The following is a 20,802-nucleotide window of genomic DNA, read 5'->3' on the forward strand; positions in this document are numbered from 1 at the left end:
GGATGATGAATTTTCTTCTGCCAGTTTTCTTTATAGAAAAGCATGTCAAGGTATGAGTTGCTTTTTAGTGTTTAAAAACGAACCTGCTCGGAGCTGTGTCAACAAATCCACTAAGTTAAAATGTTCTTTGCGCGTGACCACGGTCAAATTTTGGAAACTCTGTTTCACTCATGCATTTTAAATTTACCTTGCATAAGCGGCTGAGTTGAACGTAGATGCTCGAAGGCACTGGTAGCAGCAGCGTGGTTCTGGGCTAGGAGACTTCATGGAGATTCTGAGGACGAAGCCTCGAGCAGAGTAGCTCCTTTTTAAAAACAAACACTGCCTCCCAACCTCTTCCTTCCCACTGCACCCAGCTGTTTGCTTATCATATACCAGTGAGTGCTAGAAGCAGGCAGATTTCCAGAATTACTGGCAAGCATCGGAGCTCACTGAAGACAGTGTAGTCTAGCAGGGTCACAGGAGCTGGGAAAGAACAGCTGTCCCTGTAACAGCTTAAGAATGTGACGAGAAAAACACAAATTTTGGACTTGGCCAATGGGCCAAAATTATGAAAGAAAATCGTATGCCTGAAAATTAATGTCACTTGGGGCTGGAAAGTTTCTGGGAATCTTTTCTCCCAAACAAGAGGAGATGGAGGGCAGCCATTTGTGCTCTGGAGTGTGCATAGAAAATATACCTATAAATGATCTCATAGATCCTACTGTTTAGGGGTTCAGGATGCTTGAATTCTTTCCAAAAATGTCCATCCATTTTCTAAAAATCTTAAGGTTGACAGTCTCCTCTGTTTGCTTCATTTAGCTATGCAAAACACTCAGCAGAGTGTCTGGAGCAAGGCCCCTGAGTATGGCCAATGTTTTTGGTTTGTTGTGTGTGTTGTGTGTTTTTATTTAGAGATAATATATTAAAGCTTATGGTACTTTCTCAGAGCCAGAAGTTACACCACTGCAGCTCAAGCCAGCAATAATACATACTCTTTTTCTAGTTTCTCCTTGTGTGCGTGGGGGGGTATGTGGGCTGTGTTTGTTTTAGTTTTAAGAAATCCAGCACGTGCCCTGCCCCTGTGCCTCCCAATTGCTCCTCTATTCTGCAAAACATAATAATAAATACTATACCTACTTGCTTCCCCCTTCTCCCTCATGTCAGCCAAATAAACCTGAGGATATACCCCAAGATCCTGGAATGAGCATTTCGGAGGTATTTGGTTTAGATATAAAGAAAAGAAAGAAAAAATGGATTGCAGTAGAGTGTTTCACCAAGGTGTAGTGCCTTTGCCTGGTAGGTGTAGTTATGAAACTGGCTGTCCAGTAAAGCTTATGTGCTTTCAGCTGTTTGAATATGGTCTAATGGGTGAATTGTTTTCAGAAATCACAGTTCCTGTTTGTTTGGGTTCTCAAACCTGAGTCCTGGGAATTCTGAGTGTGGGTGTATAATCACTCTAAAATAAACTTCTTTTTCTTGGCGAGATGAATGCTGGAGACTGGTTTCTCTTACATGTAATCGACTGTAGTTTGAGTTACTCCCAGCACCACATCCTGGGCTGGCCTGATGTGCAGTAAGGCGAGCTTTACCCCTTACTGTTTGGTTCCCCTGCAGCACTGAGGATGATCTTGAATTTTATTGGTTCCTTGTAATACAGACAAATGCTGCTGAAAGCAGAGCGTTAACAATGGGTTTGCATGAATCCAGTCATGAATCCACTTTCCTGTCAGAAGTTTTCTCTGCCTTAAGTGAAGAAACATAGCACCTGGACACTTGGACTGTCTTTGATTCAGGTGAAAACAACTGAAATTCTCTTTTTGATAAGCTACCCAAGTTTACATCTTGGACTATCCCTGGTTACTCTCTGAAAATGAACATGAACTCAGCTGCTAGAGTCTCATGAAATGAAATGTGCTGTAACTACGGTGCCACTTTGTTTCTCTTTGCTTTGGTAGACCAGCTGCAGTGCTCGCTTCAAAGGTAGCAGAGCTTGAGACATGGATGCAATTACTGGGTCTTAAGGCAGTTGAAGATACTTGTTAAACTAATGTTTGCATGAGTACTTCATATAGGAGTTTTTTTCTTGGTTTTCAGATTTGATTGCCTGTATTACATTAATCCATAAAAAATGCTAATCATGAATGTAAAAATTGTATAGAGGAAAATAAAAAATGAAAAGTTGACATGCCTTTTCTCTGCTCTTTGGCATTTAAATGCCAATGTTCTGTGGACCGAAAGTATTCGGAATTTCACATCTGACTAAAATATTTTTTTCTTCTTCTTTAGGATGTTTTGTATACAGTGTGCAACCCTGTTGGAAAGGTTCAGCGCATTGTTATATTCAAGAGAAATGGAATACAAGCCATGGTTGAATATCCTTTTTGAGTGCAATTTTTTTTTTCTGTAGGTTCTTGGCTCCAGAAGGGTTTAACATGACAATGTCAGAAAAATACCATGTAATTTTGAGACCAAATTATTTTTTAATTTTTGTCTAAGATGTGGTAATTTCTAATTTCTGTATGTCTGTAAAACAAAGTAGCACTTACACATGTCATCTTTTTGGGAAAATGGCATTGTCAATCATGGTCTTGATAGCCATGTTTATAGCCCCTAAGGCTAATAATTGCAGACACGAAATATGTCATAGATTTGACAGCCCCTTGTACATAAAAGTTTCATGACTTCTGCCTGTGTTGATACTCAAGAAGTGGGTAAGGGATTGCAGGGATGCAATTTGACTTCAGACTCTTTTAAATTAATTCCAGCATGTACTGCTTGTCTTACTATTCTGACTTCAGTAAAGCACAAGACCAACTTAGGCCTCCTTTACCCCGTTCATCACGTGTTGAATAAGTTCCCTGCTCTGTTATCCTACTCTTTACTCTGTGGCATTAAGTTGTACATGGGTTGAGTTGAATGTTCAGGGTTGTGTGTTACTGGCGTTCGCAAAGTCTAAAGTCTGATATGATTATATGCCTTCACTTATAAAACTCTGATAGCCATCTTTCTAAAGGCTGATTACTCTCCATTTTTGAGCTGTTATCTGGACAAAATTTACCAAAATCTCAGGCATTCCTTTGTGATTTCAGATGCTACTAATTGGGCAAACTTTATTAGTGAGTCCCTTTTGTGAAACAGGACTTAACCAGTGGCTGCATTGGTAATTTCCCAAGCAAAGACAGCTACCCTAACTTCCATAAAAGCAAACTAATTGCTATTTATGTAGAAGACTTAAACAAACTATGTGTCCTAACAGATAGTAGTTTGACTTACTGTCTTTGTTAAGTTTGTGGTTAAGTGGCGTTGTCTGGATCAGATGACTTGTACAGTTATTCTGTGTCTTGTGAAAGATTAGGGAAGTTGTGGGGAGGATCCTGCACACACATGGAAACTGCCATACTTATATCCTTTGAATTAAATTCTGTAACATGCCTTTTATTAAAAACTAAAACAACCAGCAGTTGAAAGAAAACTCACAAATACAAGTGAGTAATGCTGTAGCATTACAAAAATAAACAGTTGGGGGGAGGAGGAAAGTGAGCTTCCAGACAAGCCTTATCTGAAAAGTTCAAAAATTTACTAAAAATTAAATGCTAATTGCAGTACCCATTACTTTTGCAAATGTGCTCCCACAGTTTCAGCCAGTGTCACTTCCTTATAGGTCTGGGAAGCTTAACTTTTCTCACTTTTAAATTCCACAGTGAACCTGCATCACGTTGGAAGAAGCTGGGCTGCAGGAATGTGGTAAAACTCAAGGCATATGCTATTGTTACAGACTACTTCCAAAATTTCACTAAATGATATCAAAGCATGGTGCAAAAGGTCTGTTCTGCTGCAAATTTCAGGCTTTCTGACACCATATGTTATTGAGTGTGTATGAGATCGTGGGTTGTGATGTGCCAAGGCTCAGGTACATTTTTCTGCTAATCATAGAACTAATCTTGGAGTGCGTAGAGCATATGAAATAACTTATGGGTTGGAGCCTGTTACATGCTTGTTGTATTTCTTTTGGTGCAAAATGATGATTTCTTCATTCAAAGTTCTCTTAGTTACATGGTTTTATTTGGCTAACAAGCTAAAAGGATGTACACTTTCTTAGTTCTTTTTGCTGTAAAGTAACTACTCTGAGTTCATGTTCTCCCTACCCACAAGTCTCTAGCCAATGCTGTGAGAAGGGAAGCGTTGTCTTAAATCACACCTTCTCTCACCAGAACTCTGACTCCTTCCCAAGTGATGCAGCTTGAACTTTCCCATCAAATATTCTCTAGACTTGCTGGTAACTCTCCGTGTCTTCTGATGAAAATTACTAACTGCACCAGAATCCCTTCTAAATGACATAAGATCAGAGCATAAACAAAGCTTTCATCCATATAATCCACTGAGGAATTTACTAATTTATGAATGGTCTCATCATGCGCTGAGCACATCTTTTCACATAAGTTGAACCCAAATGTACTTTTTGGTCATTTTTTATAAGTCTTTATGGAGTTCCTGTAGTGTATACGAAAGTGAAGTATCTGCAGGCTACAAAAATAAAGCCGTATCAGATAAAAGGGACATGATTGAGCCACCTGAGGGAAAAAAATCCTTAACATGATGTGTATGTTCGAATCAGTGTTTTGTGCCCAGAAGGCGAAGGCTGCACTCAATGGAGCAGATATCTATGCAGGATGCTGCACACTAAAAATTGAATATGCAAGGGTAATGCTTGGACCTTTTCTTTTAATTTTACTAGAAAAATATATATAGCCAAGACTTAACCTTTTTTCACTTTTACTTTATTTGAACAGCCAACTCGACTTAATGTCATTAGAAACGACAACGATAGTTGGGACTACACTAAGCCATATCTGGGCCGACGAGGTAGGTTTTCATACGTTATCCCTGTAGATGTTTGACTGTACTAATGACAACCCTTCACACGTGGTCAGGCTGTATGGCAATAGTCATTCCAAAGCAGGCCAGTGCTGCTGAAGGCTGTGTCACCAGCCAGGGAATTAACCCTGAGCCCTAGTGCCCCCTACTGCCGTGTGCTTGAGCCACTTAGTTCAACAAGGAGCCCACACCTGCAAGCACCTTCGCAGTTCTCAAGGACTTGCATTTCTCCAAGCAGCTCTCTCTCTTTGGAGGAGAGGAAACCTGGCACAGACTATTCCTTATAAACTACAAACTTGCACACTGCTTCTCCTTCGAAAGGACTCTTTTCCCCTATGTTGGACAAGGCATTAAGAAGGATAGAGGACTTCAGCAGGCTGACTCTACACTTCATCATGCACCACATCGGCATCAGCAAAAAAAACCCCAAACAAACAAACCCTCTGAAAAAAACTCAGACTTGCAGTTCACCTTGTCTGCATACTGCATGCACCACCACCACAAGTTTTTAAAGGAGGACATTTTCAGTACTTCAGATTTGTATGGGATGAATAACATGATAGACTGTACCCATTCTGTTAAAGCTTGTATGTATGCTGGTCTTATTTCCCTTAAAATTACCACTGAAAAATTGAGAACATCCAAAATTAAGAAACTCTTGTTGATATCATTGACATTGTAATCTTTTTATTACTTGCTGTATGTGAGAGTTGCATTCAGACTTAACAGTGTAAATATTGTCTAGTAATAGGGAAATTTAATTCTTATATGTAGATAGTTGGAACTGAGCAGTGCAATATCAATAGGCCCCCTCAGCTATACAAAAGTAATAAAGCAGGGAGTTTCATAATTGGTACTGTCTCTTAAGTACTCAGCTGTAAAAGTTACCAGAGCTTAATTCATGTCAGTGGAATCTATGATTATATATGTACAGTCAAACTGCTGTGTAGCCTGACTCCTGTAAAGTGTTTATTTAAAAAAAGAAAACAAAAATCTGTAACTATTGAGTGCAGTGTTCAGTTATCTATGTACAATAATGTGTTCAATGTAAAGTTAGAAAAGTGAAGATAATGTGACCAAGATAGAGTATCTACTTACCAAAGGCTATATGAGAACCAGGGCTTCGCTGTCTCAAGAGATAATGCACTTTCAAAATAACTCTGCAGAGACGCTGGGCTTGTAAAACTGTTGTACAACTAAAAACTTAGGGCTTGGATTTTCAAAATGAAGTTCTTGTAAAAAGTTAACAAGGGAGCTACAGTATTGGCTGCAGCTTGTAGGTTATGACTATTTGTTTTGGGATTCAATTTTTTTTCTCAAATTCTTGAGTTAAAAATAAAGGGATTCTGAAGAAACTCAAAACTCAAGGGCAAGAAAAAAAATCCGAAAAATTTGAAGGATTAATTTGACCCTCATATCTTTTGGTTATTGCAGTGTTTGGAGACTGACTTTTAAGATTGTCCATCTAATTACATTATGTAATTGGTCTGCAGATAAGTATGGCTGTATGAACTTAAGGTTCCCCCAAATAGAGCAAACAGTGGAAAATGAAAAACTTAGGATAGGAATGGCTTGCTCTTTCTCAAGAACTCTCATTCTACTCTTTTCCTTTTGTTACTGTCTCTATTCTCTATACATCACTCTACTACACATAAGAGGAAAAAAATTAGCCTTATATGTATCTCATTATATATTGTATATAGCATGACTTTTCATTTACTGTGGTTCACATCCACTTATCTAGAAAATGGGAATATAAATTGTTGAATGAACACTGAAATGTACTTGAGAAAGCAGACATCTAGAGCAATTTTGCCCATAAAGTAATTCAGGAGTTGGGGTTTTCATTGAGGGAGATAGTGGTTTTGTATCTGTGCTTCAACTTACTCTTGCAACGTCATTGTTTGGGTTTTGAACTTCATGTGTCCCGAACTGTAGGGCTCTCACTGCAGGAAGATCTTAGCCCAAAGGAATTTCATTCCAGGGACAGACGTGCTGATAAATCCTTTCAGATTTTCACATCTCCCCTACAAATGTTAGGAAGGAAATGCATTTTGCTAATGACTTCCTTTTTTTTTTTTAAGAACTGGTTTTAGTGCTTTATGGTAACAAATTACAGACTTGCACATAATATTTCTCCACTGAAGTAAAATTCCTTACAAGTGCCTGCTGCTATGAACCCATATTGCATTAGATTAAACCAAAACCACACCTGACTTAGTATTCTACTTGCCTTTAGCCAGAATGTTCAAACTATAATTTGGAGCATTTCTTTTGGTGGTAATACCAGCACAGTCAGTGACTCAAGGATCTGATTTAAAAACAAACCCAAAAATCAACAAAACCAAACTTAAACAAGATTATAAAGAACCTTTCCTTTCAGAATTATTTTTAACACCGAATCAGTTCTTATGTTTCTGTGCTTGTTTACACAAGTATTTGTACTGGCACAATCAAGGGACTTTGTTCAAGGAAGGAGGAACAAGTGTAGGGCAAGGAGAGAGCAGTGGAGTACACTACTGCAAGGAGGAAATATTTGTCAGACTGTTCTCCCAGAATTCTTTATTTGAAAAATGTGATCCTTTACTAGATTTTACTGGGGGCAGTTTCAAAGGATTTAGCTCCACAGACTGGAATTACAGAACTGATTTTTCTGAAAGATGATTACTGCATACAGTTTGAATGCTCAAAATATGACACCCCTTTGCTTTCTAGAGCCATGAACCAGAGATGTTACCCTGAAAAGTGAATGGAAAAGCAAAACTTGACAACGGTAGTCTCTCTTCTATATAGTTGAAAGTGTTCAGGACTGTTCTCTCTTCAGTCTTTTTTATCAAAGTAAATATCTGACTTGGAACCTGTCCTCAAAATCCTGAGCAGAAAGGGCACATGTGTTTTCATCTCCCACTGTTGTATAATGCGGATAGTTCCTGTTTTTCAGGGGAAATACCTCCAACTGCATTGGGCTGGATTTACTATTTTCAGCAGTCATACTTAAATTTCCTGGGAACTGTTGTAGACTGATAAATGTCTTGCCCCATCTTTTCAATGTGGCTTTTTTAATTATAAGAAAACAATTGTTGCTTACTACAAAGAAGTCTGGAAGTTTAGATTTTCTTTGTTGTGCAGCATGGATCTTATTAGAAAATACAGCTTTGGCTGTGATGCATTGGTTTCCTCCATTAATGTAGATCCCTTGCTTAACTTTATGTCCTAGAGAACTGGGTTTTCTTAAAGGATTGACTGTTTAAGTGCATTATTCAGTGATATTTTTCTTCAATTAAACTGTTACGTGCTGCTGATAATGCCATAATGTACAATCCTTTCAGCACGCCCATAAATCAGTAGGTGTTCTGTAAATATATATGTACACATATGTAATGCTCTCTGTTTACTGATTATGAAACCATGTAATACAGGTTGTTGTTGGCTTATGCTGAAACTTCTTGAAAGAAGCCCACTTTGAAAATGTGTTGCTGTTGAAGCTAATATTATGATTCAGGTACTGTCTTTCAAAAGTACTGCATTTCAAATTTGTTTTAAGAGACACATAGGTAAATCCTGCTGTATGGTGTTTTCTATACTAATGTGTGGTGTCTGTTTAGGAAAACTATTGGGTATTTCCATAAACTTTAAATGTCTGCATCTCCTCATTGGCCACTGCCCCCAATCAACTTAAGTGCAATTTTGTTATACAGATGGCAGTCTTTTAATTTTGGTGGCTACAGCTTGTGGTTTTAGACATACAGTGAATGAGAATCATTTATAAAATTAACAAGGACTCAAATTACTGTTTTGCTTCTTAACTAGAAGCTTTGTGTCTTAACTGGAGAAGTCAAGTGCGTAGTTGTGATTACTAAACTGTTTTCTTTCCCTTCCCACATGTTAGACAGAGGGAAGGGCCGGCAGAGGCAAGCTATTTTGGGAGAGCACCCATCATCCTTTAGACATGATGGTTATGGTAAGTGATGTAAGATGAAAGGTGGTTGTGATTTCTTTACGTGTTGTGTGGAATTCTAAATATTCAATCGATGCTTGAAGGTGGATCCCTTCAGCATGAGCAGTTCACCTGCAGTGCTGTCAGTCCCACGTCCTGAAAACACTGTTGGTTCACTGAAACCCATGTACATTCATTGCCTTCCCTCTTCCTTTCGTAGAGAGCATCCAGCTCTACGTATTTATTGCTTGGAAGAATGTTTCCTTTCAGTTGCCATCAGCCTAGCAATGGATAGAAAATGACAAATGTATTGGGAGAGCAGTTTCCTTGTAGAAAACAGCAACATACCTTGATCAATGGTTTGATGCAACACAGAGCTCTGACGCTCTTGCATGCAAAGCTATGAATTGTGGGTGCTGTGTTTCTTCTAATTCAGCTAATTCTGAAAAGGTATAGCTGTGTGACTGTATAGGAATGATGGTCTGGAATTACTGCTGCAGTTGTTACCAGTGCTCTCTGTAGATGAAGGTCTGTCTGGACCAAGACCTCAGGGTTGAGAAACAAATGTCCCCACTTAGACATAACTTTTTCTAGTTATTTTCTCTCTCAGCTGTCAGATGCAATGTGATGTGTCTTGCCTCTTTCTTTGCAAAGGTGTTAATGATATTTTACAATGTAGGTTGCCATCCTATCTACTCTTTCTAAAAGGTTCTTCAAATCTCCAGATTTTCCAAGTTCCACCTTGATTCATTGATGTTCTTTTTTCATTCTTCTGATATATCCTTTTGCCTTAAGTAATGTGTCTCTCTCCTCCTATATCACTTGTCTCCTTGTCATTACTGCTTTTTGCTGGGCAAAAAAGGACAAAAGGTTCCTTTTATACTTAGCTTATGGGAATTTCACATTATTTTTGTCTCAGAAAAACAGGGATCCTCCTCTTGGTCTGTAATTCCGATGTTTTCTGTAAATAGAGGTATTGCTTACTAGTAGTGTCTCATCATTTAAACAAAAAAAAGAAATTGTCTCTTGCAGTGAAACTTGTCACTTTACCTGTAGTGGAAAATTGGACTGCTTCATTTTGCATTAATGTAGGGGGTTTAAGTATTCCTGTTTCTTCCGAATGAGCATTTTGTAGGAAGGCAGTCTTCTGACTTAATCTCATGTCTCTGGAAAAAAGAGCTGTGTCATCTCTCCTGATCTCTGGCTAAAAGTTCACTCCTTTTGGTTAGTTTTCCCTGCTCTGTAATATTCTTTCTTGGTGTCATGTAGCTCTATTAAGTAGACATGGGAATATTTCTGAAGATTGATTTTAAATATTTCTTTCAATATGTTTATGTTCAAATATTTTGTATGGTGCAGGGAAGATACTATTTTTGTAATTACTGAAATACCTGTTTTTGCTTGTATATATCTTACCTGGTAGTGTAAGAAGAGACTTGGAACATTAAATGGAATAGAAGAGGGTTTCTTTGTTTGGTGGTTTGGGGTTTTTTTGTTATTGTTATTGGTTTTGCTTTGTTTTGTTGTCTTTAAAAGGGAAAAAGCATTAATGGCAACTACTGTAACCTTCAACATCTCCTTTAAATAAGCATTATGTATGTGGGCTTAAATGCCTGATTAAGTAGTGAAACTTATTTCAAACAACATGAAAACATGGTCTTTCATCTCCTTAGGATCACATGGTCCTTTGTTGCCCTTGCCAAGCCGGTACCGAATGGGATCTCGGGACACTCCAGAACTTGTTGCTTATCCATTGCCCCAGGCATCCTCTTCTTACATGCATGGTGGAAATCCTTCTGGGTCGGTTGTCATGGTCAGTGGGTTGCATCAGCTCAAGATGAACTGTTCAAGGGTATTCAACCTGTTCTGCTTGTATGGAAACATTGAGAAGGTAAGGCATCATTTGTTAGAAACTTGGAAACTGCTACTTTTAAATGCTTTGGAAAAACCTGTCTGAGATGGTCTAAAAATATTACCTACTAATTTATAAAACTATTAGTTGGGCTGTTTGTTGCAATGTCATTTTTTTTACCTTATCTATCTCAGGTGAAATTTATGAAGACTATTCCAGGCACAGCACTGGTGGAAATGGGTGATGAGTATGCTGTAGAAAGAGCAGTCACACATCTCAATAACGTCAAGTTGTTTGGAAAGAGACTTAATGTCTGGTAAATATGTTTTATCAGATTAATAGTCTACTAGTGAGCAGATGGAATGAGATTTCAGACAGTATCTCATTATTCTGTTGTCATTGTTGGAGTTATGGTTTCCAATTTTCAGCTGTTTGTTTTGGCTTTCAGCTGAAGGAGGGTGAATTTAGATTCGATGTTAGGAAGAAATTCTTTACTGTGGGGGTAGTGAGGCACTGGCACAGGTTGCCTGGAGCAGCTGTGGATGCCCCATCCCTAGAAGTGTTCGAGGCCAGGTGGGATGGGGCTTTGAGCAACCTGGTCTTGTAGAAGGTGTCCCTGCCTATGGCATGGGGGTTGGAATTAGATTGTCTTTAAGGTCCCTTCCAACCTCAACCATTCTGAGATTGATTTATTACGATTTATAATTTTATTTATTTACATTAATAATGCATATTGCATGGATTGGCCATTAGTAAACTGTATTCCCTAATGTGTCTTATCCATCTTTTCTGCATTTTTTAAGCAAGGTGTCAAATCCAACACATCTTGTTCTTCTTACTGTATTTCAGATTGTTACAAAGAAATGTCAACTCTGTTCTGGTTAGATCAATAATCTGCAATTATTTAAGAATCTTAATTATTTAAGAAACTTTATCTATTTCTATCTGTCCTTAAATTCCAGTGTTTCCAAGCAGCATTCAGTAGTTCCAAGCCAGATATTTGAACTAGAGGATGGCACGAGTAGTTACAAGGACTTTGCAATGAGTAAGAACAATCGCTTCACCAGTGCTGGCCAGGCATCCAAGAACATCATCCAACCACCCTCCTGTGTGCTGCATTATTATAATGTTCCCCTGTGTGTAACTGAAGAAACATTTGTAAAGGTAGGCAATTGGAATGATTGGCATACAGTGCTTTTGGGCTCTATCCCAGCTTTACATGGTGCTACTTTTAAAAAGAAATAACTGAGGTGGTTATAGCATAGCCACTGGAGGAGAATCTGTTCTTTAAAATACATTTGTAGCCCCTCTCTCTAGAAGATGCGATATTTTCACAATGCTGGAGTTACTCTTTCAATTTTATTTATTTTTTAATTTTTTTTTTTTTAATGTGAGAAACAAAATCCTGGAAATAAAGTTGAAGAGCTTAATGTGGGGGTTTTTTTTGTGGAGGAAAGGGAAGAGACACACGAAACCAAATACATGAAAGTTAGGACTACAATTCACAAAAGATTTACTGATTCCCTGAGTTGGTTACTGTAATGACTGCTAGGATGTTTTGGAATGGAGAGAAGAGTGCACCTGGAACACTTTGCACAGTTGAGTCCTAAATGAATTCTGGATGCTTAAAACATGCAATACTGGGCCTCTTAGCTGGAGGCAGTGGTAAAATTGCCGACAGTTCAGTGAGTTCTTTTTCAGTTCAATAAAAATATTTTTTTTCCCAACTCTGTCTGAAAGTTAACTCTGGGTCATAAGTGGTGTCCTTGTGTGTACAACATCTGAGCTACTGTATTGAAGTAGGAATGTCAAACATTAGAACTTACTATTTAAATATGTTCTTTGAGATAGAAGTGGTATCACAGATATAGGAGCCTTGTTTTGTGTACCAAAGAATGGTATTCTGAAGAATAATTTAAAAGAATAATCTAAACATTTTTAAAATAATAATTTGCCATAAATTCTAAACTCTTTGAAAGAGTCAGTATTTTTGGTTTTGTGTGTCTCTTCTAGGAACTTGAAATTTTTGCTAATGTATTTATATGCATTTTTAATGGAGTTTTATGTCTTATTTTATTTTTGTGACAGTTATGTGAGGATCATGAAGTTCTCAGCTTTATTAAATACAAAGTGTTTGATCCAAAACGTAAGTAAAATTTGACCTGTTTGGGGAATTAATTGAATTCCAATTTTGATCCGAGCATATGCTGCCAGGAAACGTTACTGATCCCCTATTTCCCTTTTTTACATCTCATTTGGACAGCTTCTGCCAAAACATTGTCTGGTCTGTTGGAATGGGAATGTAAGACAGACGCAGTGGAAGCTCTCACTGTACTTAATCACTACCAGATAAGAGTCCCAAGTAAGTAAATTTTCCTATTCTTACTGCTAGAAATTTTTTTCTGTGGAGAAGGACTTGGTGGATGAAAAGCTGGACATGACTCAGCAATGTGCACTCACAGCCCAGAAAGCCAATGACACCCTGGGCTGCATCAAAAGCAATGTGTCCAGCAGGTCGAGGGGAGGTGATTCTGCCCCTCTGCTCTGCTCTGGCGAGACCCCACCTGGAGTGCTGCACCCAGCTGTGGAGTCCTTGCACAGGAAGGATTTGTTGAAGCAAATCCAGAGGAGGGACACAAAGATGATTAGACAGCTGGATCACCTCTCCTCTGAGGAAAGACTGAGACAATTTAGGATTGTTCAGCCTGGGGAAGAGGAGGCTCCTATTGCGGCCTTTCGGTACCTTAAAAGAGAGAGCGGGCAACTTTTGACATGGGCAAATAGTGACAGGACAAGGGGTAATGGTTTTAAACTAAAAGAGGAGAGATTTAAAGTTTAGATGTTAGGAAGATACTCTTGACTGTGAGGATGGTGAAGCACTGAACATGTTGCCCAGAGAAGTTGTGGATGCTCCGTCCCTGGCAGTGTTCAAGGCCAGGTTGGATGGGGCTCTGAGCAACATAATCTAGTGTGTGACATCCCTGCCCATGGCAAGGGGTGGAACTGGATGATCTTTAAGGACCCTTCCAACCCAAATCATTATATGATTCTATGATTCTTTCACAGTAAATAAAAAATCTTGAATGTCTTGGGCAGAAGATTCTTTAAGTTACTCAGCTTATTACTCTGAATTTATTGCTTCTGTACTGGGTTCTCTTTGAAATGAGAAATTTTGAGGCCCAGCTGAATTTAGCTCCAAACTGGGAAGAACAGAGCAGGGGGAATTCACCTGCTGAACAAGTACACAGTAGGCCAGGTCTGCACTGGACAATTAAGATAGTTTACTGGATTAAATAGAATTTTTCCAGGTGTTCACAGACAAAACATTGAATCCAGCCAGTGGATTTTAAACTACCTTCTCCAAAGTATTATGAGTTTGTTTCCCTGTGAAGTATTAACAGTTTAATCTTTCCTATTCTCTCACATCTTTGGTCCACCATCTTAATAATAGACTAAGATTACTTTGGGGCAGAATATTTTTGAAGATATTATTGATAACATACTGTTCACAATTTCAGCTTTATCTCAGTTTGAAGAGGTGGTAACAGCAAAAGAGCTTTCTCTTTCAACAAGAAAAAGGGAAACCTTAATGCATAATCCAAGATACAGCTATCACAGGGAAAAGCAGTGTTTTAAACCAAGAACTGCTGATCCAGGCTTGCTAAACCAGGAGGGCTTAGCTTCCACTACCCGAGAGGCAGATGTGTGCTGCCATCTGTGGATCTTGACACCTTTTTCAAATGAGAGGGGTTGTTTTATGCTTTGCTTTCTGGAGAGGCCCGAAGGGTGTGCTGGACATCCTGCTGTTCTTTTCTCAGTCAAACACATGTAAACACTGTCCAGTGCCACTCTGGTAGAGCTCTGCCTCATTTTAAGTCTTGACTTCCTTAAATATCTGTGCCTTTTGTCTTAGAACTCTTTTGCCTATTGAATACTACTTTTATAAATAGTTCAGCCAGGAGGAGGGACAGTGATGATGGTAAATTCTTTCTTGTGTATAGTACAGCATTTGGAGTTTGATCTACATTACCTTGCAGCCAGATCCATCACTTCGTTTTTATGTCTAAAAATGCTGGTAGAGTATCAGTCACACCTATAACAGGTCACCTGGTGTCTGTGGGACACTGGTGGGAGTAGGCAGGGAGGTGTGAGTCTTAAATATACAGAGTTGGTGAACTTGTCAGGTTATGGAAGGTGATGTTGCTCAGCAGGAGAGCCGGGCTCCGCAAGATGCCCACAGTCTGTTCTGTGTTGTCTCCTCACAGATGGCTCCAACCCGTATACCTTGAAGCTTTGCTTCTCTACTTCATCCCATTTATAGAGAAGAGGACAGCATGTTAAGAGCTACGTTCACCTCGATTTGCAAGTTTAAAACTACACTTCGTTCACAAAGCTCTAAAGTGGTTGTTCTAATGTTGCCTTGTTTCAACTTAATTCTAATATCTTTTATCTTGTTTTATAATAAATGGATGTTCCTTCATAAATACAAACCAGATTTTTTTCTTTCTGCCTCTGAGAAGTACATGTTGTAAGCTTACTACAAAGTTTGTATTTTGTTAGTGTAGTATTTTCAAATGTCTAAAGAAGCACCAGTAGTATAACCAAGATTGTTTCTTTTCAAAATCGAAATATATTTGCATTTTCAAAATGTTAAAGATTAGCAAGTATTTTTCCATTTTTAGTCTTAATTGGCAGATAGAACTATTACATCAGAATTTTAAATGTAGGACTTGTTTTTCAGTATGTTAAGTAGTGAAGTATGTTGCAATACTAAAAAGCTTGTATTTATAAAATGCTTTGATCGGGTTAATGTTGCACATACTGAACTTTTAGTAGTATAGACTTGATTTATATTTCAAACAAAGCTGACATAGAAAATTTTAAAGTATGTACACATGTATGGTATAATTCATACTTATTTAAAGTGGTTTTGTTTTGTTTTTTTTTAAGCTATTTTCCATTTGCATTAGCATGATGCCATCTATAGCTAGTTCCACCGTAGGGGCCTTTTAAAAATTAAAGTTACAAGCCTGTATCAGTGTGTTCATCCTCATTTTCCATAATTTAAACTTGAATCTTTGGTGTTTAACATATCCTTTTGACTCTTTTTTTAAAGCAGTGTTTATGACATACTAAATGGTAAAAGTTGGGTATATGACAAGAAACCAAGGTGGTAGAAATAGTTAAAACAAAAAGCAAGCCCCACCATACTCTCTCATACCTGGACAGTTAATTCAAGGTTTTCTTTTGTCTGATTTATCTTAAACATCTGTTATGACCATGAAAGAATTCATGGGGCGAATAGTCTTGGCTAGGCTGTATCTTAAACTGAGGTAATCTCAGTGGGATTCAGACAATGATAACATGATGTTAAATTAACGAGGCGAGAAATCTTTCACTTTGGGGAAGATTATTTGTTTTGTCCCAGTACTTTGAAAGATCTCTTCTGGAACTGGAGTTATATCTCATTTGGGTTAAACCCCCAGAAATGGGAATCCAAGCAGGGAAGCCTGGAAGCTGTTGTCCTAGGCTGTGTTTGTTCCCCTTTCTGAATTTGTAGCAAAGTGTTTAGGGCTATTTCAGTTCTGCTCTTAGTTGTCAGAGGGAAATTACTTTATCAGCTATTTTATGCTTTATCATACAAGTTCTTTTTTCTATCTTTATACATTTTATCTATATCCATCTTTTAGGCAAGATGGTTTGTGCAGTGTGCTTGTCCTTGACAGGTTATGTTGCAGCATGTTTATAGGCTGTGGCCACTGCCCGTCTTTCAATACAGACTGCATTTTCCTCATTCTTAATTTCAAGGCAAATACTCCTTATCACACAAGGGAAAATGTGTCAGATGTCCTTCAGGTTTTCTCATCAACAGAGATTCATTTTTGTCCTGTCTACCTCCATTTTGTTCATGCTATAGGTAATGAGTATTTCGGGTATTCACATCAGTAGGTCCGACCTGGGAACTGAAGCACAGCTGCTCTTTGGCAGCTCTTTCAGCACAGAGTTTGGAGTAATACTAGCCTCCTGTCTGGGAGGTGGTAAACTGAGTTGCATTTTAGGGGCACTGCTAATACTCTTTCAGCTGCAGTGCTCTTCCCCCAGAAATTGCTTCCAGACGCTTCCACTTGTGTGCCATATGTTGTTACTTGCCCCAGAAATGCTGGGTAGTATTGAAATGCTCTGTGCTGCTTAGTGTTTTAACTGTAAAAGGTCTCTCCCAATCTTTCATTGCTCTTCCATAACTTGAATGTTCTGTGGAAACCTGTTTCTTCTGTCCTAACTTGCATTGCTATTTGTATTAATGTAGTTTCAGAAGTCAAGTTGTTTGTAGTTGAGCATTAAAAATAGCATGTTTTCTGTTGGTCCAGTTTGCAATGTGGGATGAGTGACCCTTAAAACATTCAGGTTTTACAGAAAAAAAAAAAAAAGAAAAGAAAAAAAAGAAAAAAAAAGAAATGCACTTTAATGTTTTGGTGTCCTCAGTGGATCACAGCATTCAGTGCCTAAGATGTTCAGGTGAAAGGCATCTTTCCTGTGGCTTCCCAGATGAATGAAGCATAGTTCTGGGTATGTCTTAGAGGACTTGATAGCAACTGCAAGTCCCATATGCAAAATGAGTAGCCTGTGCCATGTGGGGCAGAAAAGAGAGGAGACTGAAAAGTTGTGCAAACTACTTTCTCCATAAAAGAATCATCTTACTCATGTATTCATGAGAACAGGAAAGATTCCTTGTTGGTGTTTTGCTGTTAAAGGAAATAATGTCTTCTCTTGGGCCTGCAAGGATGGATGCTTGTCCTCAGGAGGGAATGAGATTGGTCTCCTTCCACACATGACATCTGTGTTCACTTTTGATCTTGCTCTTTGGAATAGAGACAAAACAGTGGGGCAGGTGGGGAGTTAGTTGCTCCAGGGGAAGTGAAGTTTGTCTCATTTGGCAGCAGCATTACTGTAATTGTTAGATTGAAATTAAACTTTTAAGGTCTCTTAATGCAGTTTTTTCCTGTCTCTTTTGCATAAGCCATACAAGCAAAACAGTGAACATTGCTATGCACATTCCCTGCTTGTAAGCAGCTGGCATTCACTCTGTAATATCTTCATGTCTGTCCCCACTGTTTGTTTCTTGGGTTTCCTTTGTTTGTGAAGTTTTGTTTGTTTTTCTAATGAGTCACCTTTCATTGGAGGTATATGATATATTGAGGTGGAGATCTGTTCCTCTTCTCTCATGATACTCTAATCCTTGTTTCTGTTTATTTTTCCGTATATGCAAGAACTGGGAAGAGTTGTTTTTTGACTTTCTATACCACCACAGTAAGATAGAGTGTATTGCCAGGTGATATAAGAGAAGATTTAAAAGAAACAATGGAGAAGGTGTTTGGATGTCCTGCTTTACGAAAGGAATGATACAACTTAATGTGGTGTCTGTCTTTTAGTAAGGGATAATCTTTGGGGTAAGCTGGCTTGTTACTGGCTGAACCCCTTTTGTTGTAATTAAATGCAACTTGCTCCTTTTCCTGCTGTGTGTTTTCTTGTGAACAGTACTTGAACTTGTTTGAATATGGTGGTGGCTCAGCAGGAGACGTTCAGTATCTTCTGTTAAATAATACATGGAAGTCGGGGAACATGAACATGCTTGCTCAATAATTATTTTTTCACTTCAGGGACGTGTTTAAACATCTTTTTTTTGTGCCCTTCTTTAAAAATACCTTGCATTCTCACGTCTTTAGCTACTAGTGGGTTTTTTAGCCATTCCAGGGTTTTGTGTGTATTTTATGTCTATTTTTATGTCTAACCAGTGCGTTGGTTAGGATGACAACAGAGAGAAGTATGCTGTGTGACTGATTTGTTGTGAAACTCAAGGGTGAGTGGAGAATCCTATCTAAACAAGGGACAAGTGGTGCTGGGAGGAAGTCACTAAGGAACAAGGGGTGAGCACAGTTCACTAGACCCGTGTTTCTCTCTCCCAGACTGTGGGGCTGACAGGGGTGAGAGGTGCATGTTAAACTGTAGCCACGTGAAGTGATCTGATACACAGGATCTCACCTGAGGAGTCAGGTGTGTTTTATACTTCCTTCATTTCTACCTTGATGCCATTTTTGTTCCTAATTGTTAAGACCACGTGTTTTAAGTTAATCTCTGCTCTTCCCAGCCTACCTTTGCTTCTCTACGGAATGGTCTGGCAGTGGACTGAGATGTGAGAAATGTTAATAGTATTCACCAGGGAACTCTTGAGTTGAGAAATACTTGCTGTCATTCTTCACCTATAAAACAAGAGTTTTCCATTTGTTTTCCTTGCCTGTTAAACTTTATGCATGCTGAGGGAGTAGCAAGGCAGTATCTGTTGCACCAGTAATACTGATACTTGTGGAGAGGAGTGATCAGATGGGCTCCTGTAATAATGTGATGTTTCTAGCATGCCAGTTGGGTTCCTTAAAACCATAGTCTGAGATAAAAATAACCTGAAACAAGTAGCTGTTCAGGGTTTGGGATGATGAGGCCCCCAGGTTCTACTGCTAATGCATCTGATTTGATAAAGGGTGAAGGGCTTCCATTTCTAGACAGCTGTATTATCAAGTTAAAAGAACAAAATATTTGTGTGCTGTTAAGTCTCCTAACACATAATACTCTTTCTCTGTTAAAAATGGGAGATTTTTTTCTCCAGGAATTGTAATTCCCACAGGATGTGGAGGAACCTAATGCAGCCAGATTACTTGTGCTGTGTTTTTGACCATGGCTCTCTAAAGGAAGTAACCTTAGTCCCTTTTCTTGTGTTGAGAAGGCTTTGTTATCTGTCCTACGCCAAGCCTTCCTGTCTTGACCTTTCCCAGCCAGCTCCCTGGGCTAGAGCCATGCATTAATTCCATGCTCTTGTGACTGTTGCAGCTGCCGATGCATGGTCTTAATTTCTGGCATGATTTATTTAACTTTTCCTTCTCTGGTGTTCATGGAGCAGCTGCAGACTGAGTGGGTCTTCATGCAAGGGAATGAGTCCTGCAGGAATGTGCCAGGGAGCCAGCAGCTATGGCAAGATAATTAACACTCTTTTCCAAAGCATCTGGGATCCAGGAAAACAAATTAGTCCTGGCAGGGGCAGTATAGCAGTATTCAGAAGGAAACACTGAAATGGGCTTGTAGCATGGGGGGTGGCTGAGGTTGGCAGTTGCAGCAGAATACAGGATGTAATTACTCAATTTCATATAGGGCATTATCTGTTTATTTTCTCTTGCCACCTTTTCCTTCCATTTGTGGTCTCATCCTTCTTCAAACAGCTAAGAAAATTAAATTGTTTATGCTCCACTCAAATTCAGCTGGGTAGTAGTCAAATAAGCCCCCAGAAGTTATTAGTTGGAGTGCTTCTTACTGAAACTCTCTCCTAAATTTTTTTGTCTTTTGGGCTGTTAACACAACAGACTTCGGATGTTTCAGGAAGCACAATTTGTATTAGTTGATGCTTTCTCATCAAAGTGTAAACTTCAGGCCATTTTAAACTTAATGGCGTGGATGCAGGGATTTGCATGTTAAGTGGATTATGCTTCTGTTTTCTCTTCTGTTAACTACAGCACCGTAGCTGCTAAATCAGATTCAGTCAGTGGGCTTTAGATAAGCATCTTGTCAAAAGGCTTCAGAAGTGTCTAAGAAATAGTCTGGTCAGGAAGTGATCTAGGTAATCTTTTTTTGAAGTTACTGCATGGCTTCTGTCTGAACCTAAAACTTCAGTACTTTAAGGTGGGAATCCCACTTACTGACCTTTTTTTTTTTGAGGTGGCGCTTTAAATCCAAAACAAACTGCTGAATTTTGAGGATAGAGCTCAAACTGGAATATTTTAGTTACTTCTGTGGAGATTTTTCATCTTTTTGTTGCCCTATAGGCAAAGACTTGTATGTGCCTTTTTAAGGATCTTTTATATGCCTCTAACTCTTCCTTTTTGTATCCTTTTAACGTGAAGCAATGAGAACTAACTACAGGATTTCAGACCAGGACTGAGCTATTGAATTATTTCAAAGCATTTCAGAGTAACATGCTCTCTAGTCTTGCTTTTTGCAGCTACACCTTTTATCGAATAATGATAAAAGCAACCCTACCCTAAGTAGTCTAAAGGACACGTTTCTCTCCATGAAAAGAAATACTTCACCATGTCTTTAAAGATATGGACCTCAA

The 20,802-nt window shown here is 38.7% G+C and overlaps 1 protein-coding gene across 1 annotated transcript in view; it reads left to right on the forward strand.

Annotated features, from left to right (window-relative positions):
- The window catches only part of HNRNPLL (heterogeneous nuclear ribonucleoprotein L like), a 28,089-nt gene extending 9,933 nt beyond the window's left edge, over positions 1-18,156 (forward strand). The window contains exons 4-13 of the mRNA XM_032682877.1: positions 2,269-2,354; positions 4,587-4,683; positions 4,773-4,845; positions 8,747-8,818; positions 10,468-10,685; positions 10,841-10,962; positions 11,609-11,810; positions 12,735-12,792; positions 12,910-13,008; positions 14,912-18,156. Of these exons, the coding sequence (XP_032538768.1) occupies positions 2,269-2,354; positions 4,587-4,683; positions 4,773-4,845; positions 8,747-8,818; positions 10,468-10,685; positions 10,841-10,962; positions 11,609-11,810; positions 12,735-12,792; positions 12,910-13,008; positions 14,912-14,967 (1,083 nt within the window). The 3' untranslated portion in view covers positions 14,968-18,156. The remainder of the gene's footprint in view (positions 1-2,268; positions 2,355-4,586; positions 4,684-4,772; positions 4,846-8,746; positions 8,819-10,467; positions 10,686-10,840; positions 10,963-11,608; positions 11,811-12,734; positions 12,793-12,909; positions 13,009-14,911) is intronic.
- The last annotated feature ends 2,646 nt before the right edge of the window (positions 18,157-20,802 follow it).

This window comes from Chiroxiphia lanceolata, chromosome 3 (assembly GCF_009829145.1).
Source record: "Chiroxiphia lanceolata isolate bChiLan1 chromosome 3, bChiLan1.pri, whole genome shotgun sequence".
Classification (NCBI taxonomy): Eukaryota; Metazoa; Chordata; class Aves; order Passeriformes; family Pipridae; genus Chiroxiphia; species Chiroxiphia lanceolata.